Source organism: Echinops telfairi, unplaced genomic scaffold, assembly GCF_000313985.2.
Source record: "Echinops telfairi isolate 266 unplaced genomic scaffold, ASM31398v2 ScPeMD7_4048;HRSCAF=4782, whole genome shotgun sequence".
Taxonomy (NCBI): Eukaryota; Metazoa; Chordata; class Mammalia; order Afrosoricida; family Tenrecidae; genus Echinops; species Echinops telfairi.
The window spans coordinates 1,511,362-1,528,355 of record NW_022107947.1 but is presented as its reverse complement, the minus strand read 5'-3'; the positions used below and the strand labels follow the sequence as shown (position 1 = coordinate 1,528,355).

Here is a 16,994-nt window from a genome sequence, read left to right as displayed (position 1 = left end):
GCTTCACCGCGAGACGCTTCTCGGCTCCCCTGGGAGTTGGGCATGGCTGTGCTTTCCTGTCAGTGGGTCTCAGTGGAAATCACAAGGGTCCACTTTGGCTAGTTCTGTGGCAGCTGTCCATGAGGGAAAAAAAATTCAGTGGCCAATTTTGTGGATGGACACACAAAGAAAATGGGTGGAAATAGACAAAGCATGCCTAGAAAGAAATGCAGACCCTCTAGCCTGCCAGTGGGTCTTTTCTGTCTCCTCTTCAAGGAGCCTGGCTGAGCTCCCACCACCTGCCAGGGACTGACAATCGGCTGGAAGCCCAGAACTCCAAAGGCCTTCCTCTATGAACTTCTCTTCCCCGCTACCAAGAAGGAAGAAAACCATGTGCCACCACTCGTCTCCTCAGCTTATCGCACACCAGGATGGGCATCAAAGCCCCTGAGTCCCAGTCACAGTGTTACCTGCATCTGGGGCCTTGAGGCTCTTCATTGTGAAGCCGACCTCACTTAGTAAAGGGGCTGGCTTGGTGTTCAGCATGCGGCAGACCCTCGATAAATGTCCATTCCTTGACAAAGAGCAGAATCCATCTGAGGATCAAGGGCTGAGACATGATGGCTTAAAACTACAGACGTGTAGATGTTTGACTCCACTTAAAGGGGTCTGGGTCGAAGCATATATTTAAAAATCATCACTGATGCACTAGGTGGTTGGAGTACCATGTAACACCACTTGGTCTCATTCCTAAAGAGATGAGGGGAAGGGGCAAGAACACAGACAACTGCAACACAGCGTGATACGGTGCTGGCAGAGGAAGTGCAGGATGTTGCTTAGCCACAGCCTGGGCTGGTGGGTGGGGTTAGGGTGGGGGTAGGAAAAACAGCAGGCAAGACTTCCTGTAGGAAATGACATATGACTGGAGACTTGATTGAGACTAGGAATTAGCCAGTTAACATGTATGGGATGAGCATAGTGTTTCAGGAAGAGGGAACAGTATCTGCAAAGGCTCGGAGGCTCAAGAGATCTGAGGCTGCCAGTTGGCTGGAGAGCCAGGTGCAAAGAACAGAAGGCACAAGCTCAGGCTGGCAGGGTAGGCAGAGGACAGGTGGTGAAGAGCTGCTGAAGTGCCCATTGGGTTTTCGTGGCTGTAATCTTTATTGAAGCAAACCACCGGGGATCTGCAGTGCAGTGGGGTAGAGTTGAACCGCCCACTTTAAATTGGTTGGTGAAAGTCGCTGTTGAGTTGATTCCAACTCATTGTAACCCCAAGTGCGCAGGGTAAGTCATGACCTTTCAGAAGGAAATGGCCAACCTCTGGATGAGTAAGAACTGTCAACTAATAGCCAAGTGCTAAACTGTGGGCCTTCGTAGAATTATTAGTTGTCATCTGTGAGACGCAAATTTAAACCATAGTATCTACCTACCTCACTAGAAGCAAATAGGCAGGGATTAGAATGGAGATGTGAGTCCGCCCACATTAATCATGAGCTGACACCCCATCCCCACCCCACTCTACCCTCCAGAGCCCAGCCCTCCCTCAAGGAGGACAGTGGTTCTCAACCTTCCTAATGCCTCGACCCTTTAATACAGTTCCTCATGTGGTGGTGACCCCTAATCATAAAATTATTTTCATTGCTACTTCATAACTGTAATTCTGCTACTGTTATGAATCATAGTGTAAATATCTGATATGCAGGATGTATTTTCATTGTTACAAGTAGAACAAAATTAAAGCATAGGCATGAATCACAAAAATAATATGTAATTCTATATTGTGAAATATTTCTTTCTAATGACAAATAAATAAAATTTTGTCTTGAAGCCTGGGGTAGCATGAGTAACAGTCTTCATGCCAGGTACGTGTATGTGGGCATATCTGCATGTGGGCGGACCCCCCTGGAGATGGATAGAGAAGGGTTCTTAAGACCATCAGAAACATGTGTTTTCTGATGGTCTTAGGCGACCCCTGTGAAAGGGTCATTCGCCCCCCCCCAAAGGGGTCACGACCCACAGGTTGAGAACCGCTGTTTTAAGAGGTTTGTGGGAAACAAAACGGGAAGAGCGTGTATACGGATGAATCCTTTATTCTCGTATACTTAGAAGCCTGGTGGGCTGGGTTTCTGGGGTGGAGGGAGGCCTTCACCCTTGTGAGTTGGAGATCCTAATCACATTATCATAATCAATATCGTTCCCCACGATGTCCTCCCAGAACTGCCTTAAAGTTACCGCATACAAGCACGTGGCTGATTGCTATGTAGCCGGCAGCTTTAACTACTATAGGAGCAGACACATGCTATTGCTATCTAGGTTCTGAAGACAGCCACTCCCCTTTGCCTGCCCCCAGCACTGGTGTTAGGTCACTCCTCCAGTACACTCAGGGACCTTTAGGGTTAAGGCACAGCCCACTCTGTTAAGGCAGCCTCCAGTCCCAAAGCACGCTGCTTTACTTGCTCTGTGGGCTGCGGAGCCCACCACTCTGCCTCATGCTCTGGCTCCCGGTTCCACTCCTGCCGCTCCTTTGCCACCCCTCTGCCCTCAGAACTGCCTCCTGCATCAAAGAGGTTCATGTGCGTTATCTCAAGGTCCTGGCTCTTCCCCATTTGCTTCTGAGATGGTTGATTTTATACCCAGCTGGATGGCAATCACAATGAGACCTGTTGAGACAGTAACTAAATAATTCTTTAGGGTTATGGCAGGGGAGGCAGGAAGCTAATGGGGAGATGATGATGATATAAGAATGAAGAAAATGTTCTAAAAGTGTTTGTGGTGATGATTGCACAAGTCTTTAATATACTTAAACCATGAATTGTATGGTACATTAATTATATGCCAATAAAACTGTTTTTTAAAAAACCACAAAAACAATTAGATTTGTTAACAGTCACTCACAGCTAAATCATATAATCCAATCAATACCGTCCTGTCTCCTTTTTCCACTTCCTGCCAGACCCTTTAGGAAAACGTTTGGTGGGAGTTAGAAAGCCTCTGGCTAAAAGGACCGTATTAAATAATTCACATTGCATTGCAGTCTTAAAACAACCTCTCTAAAGGACCCCTGATGTGGTTAAGTGGTGGCGGCTAACCGAGAGGTCAGCAATTCAGAGCCACCAGTGGCTCCCCATGAGCAAAGACCTAATGATCTTCCTGTAAAGATGACAACATTGGGAGCCCTTCGGGGCAGTTCTAGTTTGTTGCTGAGTCAGCATGGACACCACAGGACAAAACAGAAACCTCTTCTAAGTCTCCTTGCTTGTTGCTGCGGGCTGGTGCGGAGCCGATTGTGACGTGTGGAAGCCCCAGCAGTGCAGAGTAGAGCTGCGCTTTAGAGTTTTCAAGGCGTATGGCCCTCTGAAGCAGATTGCCAGGCCTCTTCTCCGTGGGGCAGTGGTTAAACTGCCAATCTTTTGGCTGGCGATCAGATGCTTCACTCTGTGCCAGCTGGGACTAGAGCCTCCTGCTGCCTGGCTAAAATGGAGATGGTGACCATACAGGGGTTGCCAGCGGTGTGTGTGTGAAACAGGAAGCACATCGACACTTAGGAAGGCTGAAGGTCCTGTGTACTGGCTTAATTTCATCCTCGGGACAACCTGAGGGCAGAGATACTCTTCTTATCCCCCTCCCCATTCCACAGAGGTGGAAACTGAGGTCCAGTGAGGCTAAGCAGCTTGCTGACACCTCCGCTCTGCTACCTTTTCATGTGTTTCTTCTTCTTTCTCAATAGAGAACACTCACATTTCCAAACAGGCTTAAGTTAAAAATTCTTTGAGAGTGGGCTGTTGGAGGTGGTGTCAGGCTATCGAGGCCAGTGTTTGTTAGGGAGTCAGCAAAGCAGGTGAAGCGAGTTCAGTTCTAAGGAAGTTCAGAATTTTGTGGTCAGAGAAAGGAGTTGAATTGTCTAGTTGAATTGAATGCGTATACGTTTTCTGTTTGGTTTGGTTTTGCCATTTGATTTAATTTTTTAAACTAAAGGGAAAAAATGTGTTGTTTAGAATACAGCTAGCAGAATTGTGATTCAAAATTTTTTGAATTATATATTTTAGGGGAGCACTCAGACATCTTTTAAAACTGTTGTAATAGCATATGATTTGCATATCATACAATTCAGTGACGTCCAGAAGAGTTGTACACGATCAGTTTTAGAACATTTTCTTCATTATTATACTCATCATTATCAGCTCTCCATTTTCCCAACCTCCCCCACCATACCATAATCTGTTTACCATCTCTATAGATTTATCCATCCTGGACTTCGTATACAGAAAAGCATTTTTTTTCAAAAGAAAAGCACTAACAACAGTAACAAAATAAAACAGATATAAAACACCTTAGTCACACTCTGGAATCTTTTAGGGTCTTTAAAAACAATAATGGGGGAAGAAAAACTTTTCCAGAGGGTGCTTCTCCCAACCTTTCACTAGCTTCTTGTTGGAGTTACCAGTTGCCTGAGGTGCTGCCTGTGTGTCTGGTTGTTTGTCCTGTGTGGAGCAGACTGACTCATGGTGACATTACAGAACACAGGTGAAACGGCCCACAGGGTTTCCTAGGTTGTCATCTGCATGGACAAAGATAGTCACATCCTTTCTCCCAATTGGGGGTTGGTAGGTTTGAACCTCTGACCTTGTAGGTAGCAGATCTCACACTCACTGCCATCAAGTTGATGCTGTCTCAGAGCAACAATATAGGACAGAGTAGAACCATCCCTGTGGGTAGCTAAGACTTAACTCCTCATGGGAGTAAAACGCCTTGTCTTTCTCCCACAAAGCAGCTGGTGGTTTTGAACTGCCTACCTTGTCGATTGCAGCCCAACACATAACCACTAAGTCGCCAGGGCTTGCTTTTAGCAAAACTTGACCATCGGGCCACTGCAGGAGGTGTTTTTATGATTCACATCCTGATATTGTCTGGACTGTGGTTATTTACCTCTTTTGCAAAAAACTGAATCAAAACACAATTCAAGTGAATTGAATGTTCCAGGCAATTGAGTTCTCAATTCCACTGAGTTTTCACTAAATTTGGGGCTTGGGCAAGGAAGCCATTGGCACTTTCTTAAAAAGGATTATCACATTCAGCGAGCAGCCTGGATTGGTAAGGGCTGAGTTGAATAGTCTCTTTTTCCATATTCCAGAGTATGTTTCTTACCACCACCCAGGCAACGCCCACCACCTTCTCACACCCCAGACTCTCTGTTCCCTGTAGCGCTGGGTGTCCCCTACTTCTACAGGCCTTGACGTGAGTGGCTTTTATGCCCAACTTGACAGGGAGCTAGTAGAATGCCCAGGTCAGTCCTTCTCTATGAATGCACCTGAGTGTGCAGATGGGCAGCTGGCACTGTCCAGAGAAGGGAGGAGCCATGCCAAGGCCTCAACCCCACTGCCAGGTCTCACTGCAAACTCCCCTCATCTCATCCTGTCAGTGTCTAGCAGGAACTTTCAGCAGCTCCCCACTGCCCCCAGAAGCAATCTAGGCCTTCCCATGAATCAAGGCATCCCTACACTTGATCCTGACGCCCCAGCCAGCCTTACTACACTCCCTGTCATCACAAGGGCCTGGTTGCTAAGACGATCTTGAATCCTCTCTACCTGGTTTCGCTCTTGCTCTGGCCTGTGGAAACCTGCTATACTTGCCAAAGCTCAACAGCCTTCCTGCCGTAGGTTAAGTAGTGGGCTGAATCAGGTGTCCTCAAACTAAGGCCCCGCGGGCCGCATGCGGCCTCCTGAGGACATTTATCCAGCCCGTCAGGTGTTTTTGCCCCGTTTGTTTTTTTTTTACTTCAAAATAAGATACGTGCAGTGTGCTTAAGAATTTGTTCATAAATTTTTTTTTTTTAACTATAGTCCGGCCCTCCAACGGGTCTGAGGGACAGTGAACTGGCCCCTGTTTAAAAAGTTTGAGGACCCCTGGTTTGAATCCACCAACCAATCAACAGGAGAAAGATAACTGTCTGCTTTGCTGAAGATTTACAGCCCCCGACCCCGGTGGGGCAGTTCTTTGCTGCACTTCAGGGATTCTGTGAGTTGTAATCAACTTGATAGCAGAAAGTTGGGTATTTGATTTTCATCAAGGCCCAGTGCAAAGCAGACTTTGTAGGACAAGTCTTCCCAGTACTCATCTCATTCATATTCTCTATTTACCCACCCACAGACACGCCCACATCCATCAGACAGCATCAGAGTCCATTCATCTCCTCCTCCATCCACATGCACCTTGGGCTCGGCTTAGGTATCTCTGAGGTAGCCCCTATCTCACTCTGCTTTGGAGTAAGTGCATCATGTTCTTCATCTTCTACCCACCTCGCAGGCTAAAAACTGCCCCCCCTTTCCCTTGCCTCAGCTGCGTACTTACCACGGCACCACTGGCCTCTGGGCCTGGCACCTCCTAGGTTCTCAGGGAATTCTTGGCAACTGAATGCTGTGCCTTGGTGGGCAGAGTCTGCATTTTGGCAATGCACAGAGCTGACTTTGAGTGCTCCCTCACCTCTTAATAACAGTGTGACCTTGAACAAGTGACCTCTCCTCACTGAACCTGCCTTGCCTTTAGGTTTTAACCTAAAAAAATGGGGTTTGAATAGTGTCTACACTGGTGGCTCAATGGTTAGGCACTCAGTCTTGAACCCACCAGTCTCTGAAGGAGCAAGATGTGGCAATGTGCTTCCAAGACCACAACAATGGAAACCCTCAGGGGCAGTTCTGCTCCGTCCTACAGGGTCACAATGGGTTGGAAGAGGAGTCCTGGTAGAGCCGTGAGTGACGCATTGGGCTGCTAACCTCAAGGTCAGAGGATCAAAACCACCAGCCCTCCTTGAGAGAAAGAGGAGGCTTTCTACCCCCTTCATGATTTCTCCTGGAAAGCCCACAGGGAGAGTTGTGCTCAGCCCTGCAGAGTGCACTCGATGGGAGATTGCTCATGAGGCCGAATGGGCTCAGGGCATATGGCAGCAGGCTGGGCTGTTTTGTTTTGTTTTTCTTTTCATGTTTTTACATTTAGAGTGGCGAGGCTGAGTGAGATAACCCGGAGAGCACAAAACTCCAGCTATCCAGAAAACACTGCTCCCCGCTTCCAGTGTCATCCTACACACATTTGAAACCTTTACATTTGCCCTGGCTCTTCAGACGTGCTATCTAAAGAGAAAGCAACGAGAGTGTTTGCATTAGCTAGCCTCTAGGAGGGATGGAGTTGGTGGGGGGGGGGCACCAAAAAAGTGTAGAGTTTAATAGATCGCCTTTAGGTAAGCCTGGGTTCTATTAAGCAGTGAAGAGATTTAATTTAAATAGTAGAAATGCTCCTTAGGATTTCGGTTATCTCATTGAATGCCTGGTGGGTCTGCAGTTCAACCTTCAACCAATTACTCCATCAGGGCTCCTGATAAAAACCAAACTCACTGCCAGCCAGTCGATCCCAATAGCGACCCTGCAGAGCAGGGTAGAACTGCCCCTGTGTGATGGGTGAGCTTCCGAGAGGCTGTAGCTTTTGTGGGAGTAGCAAGCCCCATCTTCCTCCCAGGATGGTTGGTGGTTTGAACTGTGGACCTTGCAGATTGCAGCCCAATGAATAACCACTACCCCACTAGAGGTCCTCAAGTAAAGGACTGCAAGACGCAAAACTGGCAGCCCCAGGGCCTGTAGCACCGGGGACCACACCCTTTTGCAAGCTAGTGGAGGTCAGTTTCTCTAATCTCCAGGTATATGCTAGAGATCAACTCCTGCTGGAGATCCACACCTACTTCCTCCAAACCATCTTCGACTCTCCCTCTCTTGAATTTTATTTTTAAGCTTTTTATTGTGATCCGAGTGAAAGTTTACAGAGCAAACTCACTTTCCACTCAACAGTTCAGACACTTTATTTCACACGCTGATTGCAGTGCAGCCCCACAACGGGACAGCGTGATCTCCACTTCCCATCTCCACTCCTCCCCTTTCTGCCTTCTGAGCTCTCTCCCTGAGCGATGGTGGCTCTTTCGTCTCCGGTTGATTGTTTTAGGGAGAGTCACCCATCACCTGAAGGAGATCACCTGAAGGAGCATTACCGTTCACCTTCCTGGCCTGACTGAAGGAGCCCTGGTGGTGCTAATTGCTAATTGCAAAATGAACAGTTCAAAACCACCTGCCACTCCACAGGAGAAAGAGGAGGCTACCAACAGTTAGTCTTGTAAATCCACAGGGGCAGTTCTACCCTGTCCTATAGGGTCGCTCTGAGTTGGAATCAACTCAATGGCAGCGAGAGTTTTGAGACTGTCTGGCTGAAAGGGGTGAGCCAAGTTTCAGGACCGAAAGGACTCGGGGCCAGGCTCAGGGATCACTCTCCTCTCTAACAGACCACTAAGCCTTGTCTTTTTTTTAATTTGGAGTTTTGTTCCACATTTTTCTCCTACTCTATCAAAAAAAAAAGCCCTATCCCACTCTATCAAAAAAAAAGACAATTCTAACTTAGTCATAGTGGCTAAGTTAGAATTGGGACAAACGGGGGAGGTGGTGGTGGTGTTGTCTCCCCCAAAGCCTGCCTAGGGTCACAATAAAGAGGTTGTAGAGAAATCAGGCACCCATTAGATAACCAAGGAAAAATCCAAACTGAGCATGTGCCAAGTAGGGCCCCCAAGGCACAGGTGAAACTAAACCTGGGCACATGACATCACACAGGTGTGCCTAAACTCAGCCCATGCCAATAGGGTTGCTGATACCCTCTTGGCCTCTGGGGCTTCCTGTTTCCGTGTGGTTTCACTCCTTCAGGTTATCTTTCCACGTGGTTTTTTGAGTTCGCTCCGAACTCTCTCGTGGTTCCCGTGCAACCTTTTACGCTCTTCAGAAGAAGCGTGTGCTTTTGGAAACTGGAATACCTGGAACCTTCCTTTCCCTCATAAAGTCAGTGGGATTACAAACGTGCTTCAGGTGCGTGAACTCTTTCAGCCTTGCAAAGCAAGAACTGAGGTGAAATCACGCCAGAACCCACAGTTACACACTGGGCTGCTAACTGCAAGGCCAGCAGTTTGAAACCACCAGCTGCTCCTGGGGAGACAGAGTCAACAGGGTCAGAAATCCACAGCCGCAGTTCTACCCTGTCCCAAGGGTTTCTATGAGTCAGCATTAACTTAATGGCAGTGAAACAAAATTTGTTTGTTTGTTTCTATATGTATATATAAAAAAAGCCAAACCAAATCCATTACCTTCTCCCCAACCCACAGTCAATTCCAACTTATCGTGACCTTATAACAGTGGTGCTCAACCTTCCTAGTGCCGTGACCCTTTAATACAGTTCCTCATGTCGTGGTGACCCCCCACCATAAAATTATTTTCGTTGCCACTTCATAACTCTAATTTTGCCACTGTTATAAGTCGGGCAACCCCTGTGAAAGGGTTGAGAACCGCTGCCTTACAGGATGAAGTAGGACTGTTTCTCAGGGTTTCTGAGATTGTAAATCTTTAAGTCTAATGGGAGCAGCTGGTGGGTTAGAACGACAGACTTTGCTGTTAGTAAACCCGTGCCTAACCCACTGCATCAATAGGACCATTCCATTCAGGCAGGACCTTCTGTGAACCCTTCAAAGTAGTCAATAGTGGCAAGCTGGGCACCATCTAGTTCTGGTCCTGGGGTTATGGATGCTGTGTCCACACTATTATGTGAATCTGAGCTGTAGGAGAACAGGAAAGGCAGCTTGGAGCACAGAGAGAGAGAATTTTCAAAGGGAACTTGGCCAGCGTGTCTCTGGCACTGGGAGCAAGAGGGCAAAAGCCCCAGGAATTGGGAGGACAAGAGAACCCCCTATTTGCTCACATATGCCAAATGGCCTTCTGCTCTTACCCTGGTTTCCAGCAGCAGGTTTGGTAGGTTCAGGGTGCAGGTGTGGGGTGGAGAAAGGATGGTGGAGGCAGAGCAATACTCTGTTTAGAAGTGGTGGCTTTCAGTGCAGGTTACTAAATGGATATGTTGATTCATTTCTGTCTTGTTAGGTTTGAGCAGGGCTTTTGGGCCCCAGAAGAATCTGATCTACTTGCCTCCACCTCCCACCACTGGTCTGTTCAAAATCTAGGTTCCTGTGATAGGGCAGACCTGTGGGAGGGGTGAGAGGAAAGTGGTTGATGCTGGGGGCAGAGAAGCCGTTGTGCAAAGGTTTGAATCCCTTAGCGATAGGACCCTGGACTAGGATCTTGGCACTTGAACGAAACTGCCCTTTCACAGATGATGATGAAGCCGAGAGCCAGAGGCCAAGCCACGAAAAGAATCCGGCCCCAGTGCAGGGCTCTCCTTTCTGTTTCTGTATGGCAGCCGTAAAGGCGTTTTGGTGTGGTGTGATGCAGCTGTCCCCACATGATGGGCAAGGAGGAACCCAGACTTAACTAGGAAGTGAATTCTACTTCCTCTAATCTCAGCGTGGAACTGCATCTCACTACCTGCATGATTTGTTGTTCTCATGCGTATGGAGGAGAGGGCCACGGGGGTGGGTTTGCACAAAGAGTGTCCACAATCCACACTCTGATAGAAACCTGGGGAGTGGTTGGGAAAGCTCCATGGTCTAAGGGTTTTGACTCAATCAACCTTCTTTTTGAATGCTGGGCAGGCAGATAAGCAATCTCTCCTTCCTTCCTTCCTTCCTTCCCTAAAAGATCTCCAAAGGAGGCTAGTGTTTGATGAGAAGACTGTGGGAGGTAGGATCTGGCAACTGTCCCAGGGAACAGACTCAGTGAAAATGCAAAGGTTTAAAACAAAAACAAACAACAACAGACCCCAGACTGTCCTGGGTATGAGCACTGAGATGACCGAAGGAAGGGGGAATAGGAAGACTGCTGAAACCCACGAGGGCACATTCAATCACGCAGCGTCTTTCATTAAATAGTTTTTCTGTACCACACACAGTTTTAGGCCTGGGGAAAATCAGACTAAGAAAGGTGCTACTGTCTGTTCAAGAGACCAGACAAGGGGCAAACTCCACAGCACAGATCCATTTTCAGTTATGTGGAAAACAAGGTTACAGGAGGACAATTGGAGGAATAAGATCTTGGGAAAGCTGATCAGAGGGTTCCAGAGGATAACATCTACACAGAAAACTCTGTCAACCAGGAAGAGAGGGCGCACGGGGAGATGCAACTTGAGAACTCCTTTGGCCCTCGGGGACCAAACTGAAGCACCTGCACTGCGCTGGCTTACTTCAGGACTTCCCATGTCTTAGCCTTGGGGAGCTTCCCCCACAGCGTGCAGTTGCATTCAGCACATGCAGAGATAAGCTAAAAGTGCTGCCGCGACAGCTGAAGGAACAGCATCCTAGCAAGGACTCTTGTCAATTCCTCTTTGTACATCAGTGCTAGCTGCACAGTTGGCCTTTGGGAAATGCTGGGTGGATGAATCCCCACCATCATCCTTCTTTTTTTTTAATCATTGTATTGGGGGCTCATACAGCTCTTATCACAATCCATGCATACTTTCGTTGTGGCCAGCACATTTGTACGTATGTTGCCATCCTCATTTTCAAAAAATTTTTTTGCACTTGAGCCCTTGGTATCAATTCCTCATTGTTTTTCCCTCTCTCCCCCCACCCTCCCTCCCTCATGAACCCTTGATAATTTATAAATTATTATTTTTCATGTTTTACACTGACTGATGCCTTCTTTCATCCATGTTTCTGTTGTCCATCCCCTAGCGAAGGGGTTATATGTAGATCATTGTGATTGGTTCCCCCTTTTCCCCCCTCCTTCCCCTTACCCTCCAGGTATTGATACTCTCATTATTGGTCCTGAGGGGTTTACCTGTCCTGGATTCCTGTGTTTCCAGCTCTTATCTGTACCCGTGTATATGCTCTGGTCTAGCCAGGTTTGTAAGGTAGAATTGGGGTCATGATAGTGGTGGGGGGCTCATCGCTTCCTTGTGACCCTTCTGTAAGGGGATGTCCAACTGTCTACAGATGAGCTTTGGGTCTCCACTCCATGCTCCCCCTCATTCACATCGATATGATTTTTTGTTCTGGGTCTTTGATGCTTGATCCCATCTACACCTGATCCCATCTACACCTCATGATCATACAGGCTGGTGTGCTTCTTCCATGTGAACTTTGTTGCTTCTCAGCTAGATGGCCGCTTGCTTATCTTCAAGCCTTTAAGAGTCCAGACACTATCTCTTTTGATAGCTGGTCACCATCAGCTTTTTTCAACACATTTGCTTATGCACCCATTTTATCTTCAGCAATCATGTCAGGAAGCTGAGCATCACGGAATGCCAGGTTATTAAAACAAAGTGTTCTTGCATTTAGGGAGTACTTGAGCAGAGACCAATGTCTTTCTGTTACCTTAATACTTAACATATGCATATATAACATGTACATAGATCTATTTCCCTATTGCTATATATAAATATATTTACATATGTACATGCCTATGTTTAGACCTCTATAAATGCCCTTTGTCTCCTAGTTCTTTCTTCTATTCCCTTTACTTTACTCTTGTCCCACTATCATGTTAGGCCTTCATTCGGGTTTCAGTAATTCCGCTTGGCTACATTGCCCTTGGTCAAGCCCCACAAGGCATCCTATACCCTCCTCACCATCAATTTTGGATCACTTGCTGTTCCCCTGGGTTTGTTGACACCTCCATTCCTTTCCCCCGCCTCCCCCTGTCTCATGTCTCCCCAGAACTGTTGGTCCTGTTGTTTTCTCCTCCAGATTGTTTATCCCACCTATCTTATCTAGACAGACACGGAGAGACAATAATAAGCACAAAAACAAGAAAGAGCAAAACAAAGCAACAAAAGAAAATAAAAAACCAAAACAACAACAAAAACCATGACAAAAAAAGAAAAGTCTGTAAATAGTTCAAGGTCTGTTTGTTGACCTTTAGGAGTGTTTTCCAGTTCAGTCTGATGGGGTACCACACCCTGGCCCCAAAGTCTATTTTTGGTACTCCCAGGGACTTCATTGCTTTGCTCCCCTTGCTGCTCTGTTGCACACCCTTAGTGTTTTGCCTGGTGTGGTGGGGTCAGATCGGGCACAATTCTGGCACTGTACCTTCAGTGTTGTCCCTCATAGCACTATGGGTCAGTGAGGGACGTCCTGTCTCATGGTGGGGCGGCCCTATGGTCCTCTCTGTGCATTGGCTGCTCTGAGCAGGAATATCATCCTCAGGGCTTGGTGAGCTGGGATGTGTTCCACTCTCTCTCCTTCCCTCTTTGTTTGCTCCTGTGTGCTCTGATCAGACATGTCCCTCTCCCTGAGCTGTAGCTTCAGTGCTGTCCTCTGAAGTGAATTCTTCTGAGTGGAGGGGGGATGTCCAAGTAGTTGGGATTGGGGTCAGCTCGTCAGACCTCTCTACTGGTTCTCTGCTTCATGCCGATATGTTGCACTCACATCTTGGTGTACCAGGTTGAAGTCTGGTCCCTCTCTCCCTCCCCTGTGGAGATGTAAACAACACCTTCCCCTTGGGTGGGTTAGTGCCCTGTTCCCCCACTACCTTTTTTTCCCCTTTCTTTCTTTCCCCCTCCTTTTTGGTTGGCTGCCATATGTATCCCTGGATTGGGTCTGGCCCCTGCCATCGTACCTGGACCTCGGCCCAGGAATGTATGTGTACAGTAGCTTTCCCCCTCTGCCCCTTTTGCATTTTTAAGCTCCCCTCAGCAGACTCATGTTATACTTGTCCTTTCCCACCATCATTCTTAAGCATGTAGGAAGCCATTAACTAAATGTTACTCTGATTACAACTTGCAGAAAGTACATTTTGAATATGAAAAAGAACCAACCCACTGGAAAGCACTAGCGGTAGTGATGGGATTATGGGAGTGTGGGCATTCTAAAAAACGATCTTTCCCATTTTGTGCAGCTACATTTCTTTTACCGTGCGAAATGTCTACTTGTGCTCGATGCTTTCTGAAGGGGTTGGTGGTGGGGTGGTGAGCTGCGAGAACTACAGCTCGGTGGTGGTGCTTGAGGCCAGCGGCCAGTGTTTTCAGACTCATGACAACCCCACAGGTGCAGAGAACCGCTCCTTAGAGTTTCGAAGCTGTGTCCTCTCAGAAGCAGAACCCTAGGCCTGTCTTATAAAGCACCTCTGGGTGGGTTCACACTGCCAACTGATTGCTTAGAGTCTGGTGCCACCTGAGGTATAAATTATGCCGACTGAGAAAACATGACTTGGATTTCGTAATGCAGCCCAATAAAATTTACTACCATATTACCCTGATGTATTTGATGAGATGCATGAGCCTTGTGTGACCAGCCAGGTCTACCCAGCAGCCCTCATAAACCACTTAGATTGGTCTGACTCAGGGCCCAAACTGGGCTTCTGTCGCCGTGTGGGGGGAGGGGAGTTGGAAACGAGGCCAGTGGGTTAGTGTCATGATTGACTTCAAAAGGTTTTTGGTTCCAGAGCGAAGAACCCCACTTTGCTAGCAGAGGACACCATGTCCCGGGAGAGCCATGGGGACCTGGGGGTGACAGGTGTGCCGGCCTCCATACGTTGGTAGCCGAGCAGGGCAATACTTGGGACTGCTTCACGAAGGAGTTCGTAGCGAAGGAAAAACAACTTTCCATCCCAACAGGAGTGCACTAACAACTCAAGCTCCGCTCCTGCAGTGCTCAGAGGTAGCCTGCTAGCTAAGCGGCACCTTCAAGAAATTCCTGGAAAAATTCCATTATCTTTCCCCAAATCCCTTTGAAGCCCCCTTTGTGTAAGCATGCCGAGAAGGGTACTGCCTGAAATGACGTCAGTGTTTATTATGGCAGTGGAAACACCATCTTTGGGAGCGCTGGCGGGAGACCTGAGTTCGGCTTCAGTGAGGTTCGACGTGTACCTGAAGGAACTCAGGAAGCCCTGGTTAAGTGCTTGGCTGTAACGAGTCCAGCTTGGAAAACCCGCGGAGACAGTTTCACTCTGTCACGAGGGCCACCATGGCACTTAACACCAACACATAAACCTGGCATCCTGGTTTCTTTGCATCAGCACTCGCTACATGGAAAATGAAGCAGGCTCACCCTGGGTCACTCACACACCGAAGGAAGAGCTGGGTCCGGGTGTGGGGCTGGGGTTCAGACTCACTTCCATCAGACTTTCTTCAGTCAGCTCTCTCCCAGTGTGCACTGCAACCTGGCTGACCTCCCCCGACTTCGTGCTTAAAGCCTGTTTGACCACAGCAGCTACTCTGGCTGTAAAAATATATCATTTATAAAAGTAGAATGCTTGGCAAAGCTGTTTCCCAAGTGTATCCCCAGTGCTGGATTCTTTGTCGTAGTGGTGGTTTTTTTGTTTTGTTTTTTTGTTTGTAAAGGCTTTCCTGGACAAATTCTCACGTGCCACCTGCTGGCAGAGTTCCAATTGGAACTCGGGCTCTCCTGGGTGGGACCCCCAGTGGACACTGGTGGTGCTGCATATATATATATATAAAGCACAAGTTTAAAATCAACATTAATTATGACTTCACCTTTACAAACAAGGGATCTACAAAGCCTCCCCACTGCCTTTCCTCGCTCACCTGGGCAATGCCACCAGACTACCCCAGGCCTTTCTATCTGAAGAACTACGGGTTCCGAGGCATGTCTTAAAATGGTATTATATGTTTACTTCCTACACACCTCGGCTTCTTTTAGGTCCAGAAAGACCTAAAAGACCCTTATTGAGCCAATACTGATTTTGCAGGGCTGCCAAACTCTTGATAATGAAGAGTACTCAATAAAAAGTAAACCTGCCTCCCTTTCCCAGGTCCTCTACGTGAAAGCGAAAACAACTCACATCCTGTATCCTTCTAGAAGTTCTGAATGTGTGTGTATCTGAGGGGGCTTTGAAAAGTTTGTGGGAAAATTCCATGACCTTTTAATTCCATTTGTCCATGAATTTTTGAAGCCTCCTCCTATGTAGTATATATATATATATATACTCAAAACCCAGCTTACTGCCATTGAGTAGATTCTGACTCCTCGTGACCCTATAGAACTGCCCCCATGGGTTTTTGAGACTTAACTGTGTACGGGAGTACAAAGCCTCATTTTTCTCCTGCAGAAAAATCACCGGCTGGTGATTTTGAACTGTTGACCTTGTGATTAGAGGCCAACACATAACCGCCATGCTCCCAGGGGTCTGTCGTATGTATATATATTGTGTTAATATTATTACAAATATGTATGTTATAGTGTATGTGTAACATATTATGTAAACAAGATATATGTTGTTTTTCTTTGCACACAGATGACCACACCCTTCTTCAGTTTGCTTCTTCCACTTAAAATATTTAAGAAGTTTCCAGGTAAGAATTTTAAGTTTTGTTTGCTTTTAGTGGCTACAAGGTGTTGTGTTGTATAAATGTATAACATTTGCCACTTGAGCAATAATATTAGGATAATAAATTCTTATAAGTGGATTTCTGAGTCAAGAAGTATGTACATTTTTCTTGTGGTAAAACATAATATAAAATGTATTCTTTAACCATTTTTAAGTTTATTCTCATTGGCATCAAGTTGATTTCAATTCATAGTGACTCTGTAGGGCAGAGCTGAACTGCCTGCCCCTGTGGGTTTCTGAGGCTTTAAATCGTTATAGACCGGACAATCTCGTCTTTCTTCTTTGAAGCAACTGGGCATTCAAGCTGCTGACTTTGTGGCTAGCAGGTCAATTCGTAGCCCACTGTGTCACCAGGGCTCCTTTGAAATGTACAGTCCCTTTTAACAGATATTAGTCAATATTCACCAAAGAGCTATACAAATTGGCACTTGCACTAGCAAGGTAAAAGTGAACTTGTTTCTGAACATTCTTACCAATGTGGGGTCAGTTTCAACCTTTGGGATCTTTCTAAAGTGCTAAGTAAAAAAAATTTTTTTTTCTTTTTCTTTTTATGAGTGAGATTAAGTTTCTTTTCAGGTACTAAAGAACTTTTTAAAAAAAAATTTAAGAACTATTTATATTTCTTTCCTGTAGATTTTCTTTTCATCTATTTTGCCCATTTTTGTGTGAAATTATTGGTCTTTTCTTTTGATTTGTAACTGGTCTTTATGATATATTTCAGCTCTCAGTCTGTGATCTGAATTGCAGCTATTTTTCTCAGTTATCTTG

At 46.6% G+C, this 16,994-nt stretch overlaps 1 protein-coding gene across 1 annotated transcript in view; it reads left to right on the top strand.

Annotated features, from left to right (window-relative positions):
- CA12 (carbonic anhydrase 12) overlaps positions 1–16,994 on the top strand; it is a 173,001-nt gene that overhangs the window by 10,981 nt on the left and 145,026 nt on the right. The window contains exon 2 of the mRNA XM_045294955.1: positions 16,134–16,191. Coding sequence (XP_045150890.1) covers positions 16,134–16,191 — 58 coding nt within the window. The remainder of the gene's footprint in view (positions 1–16,133; positions 16,192–16,994) is intronic.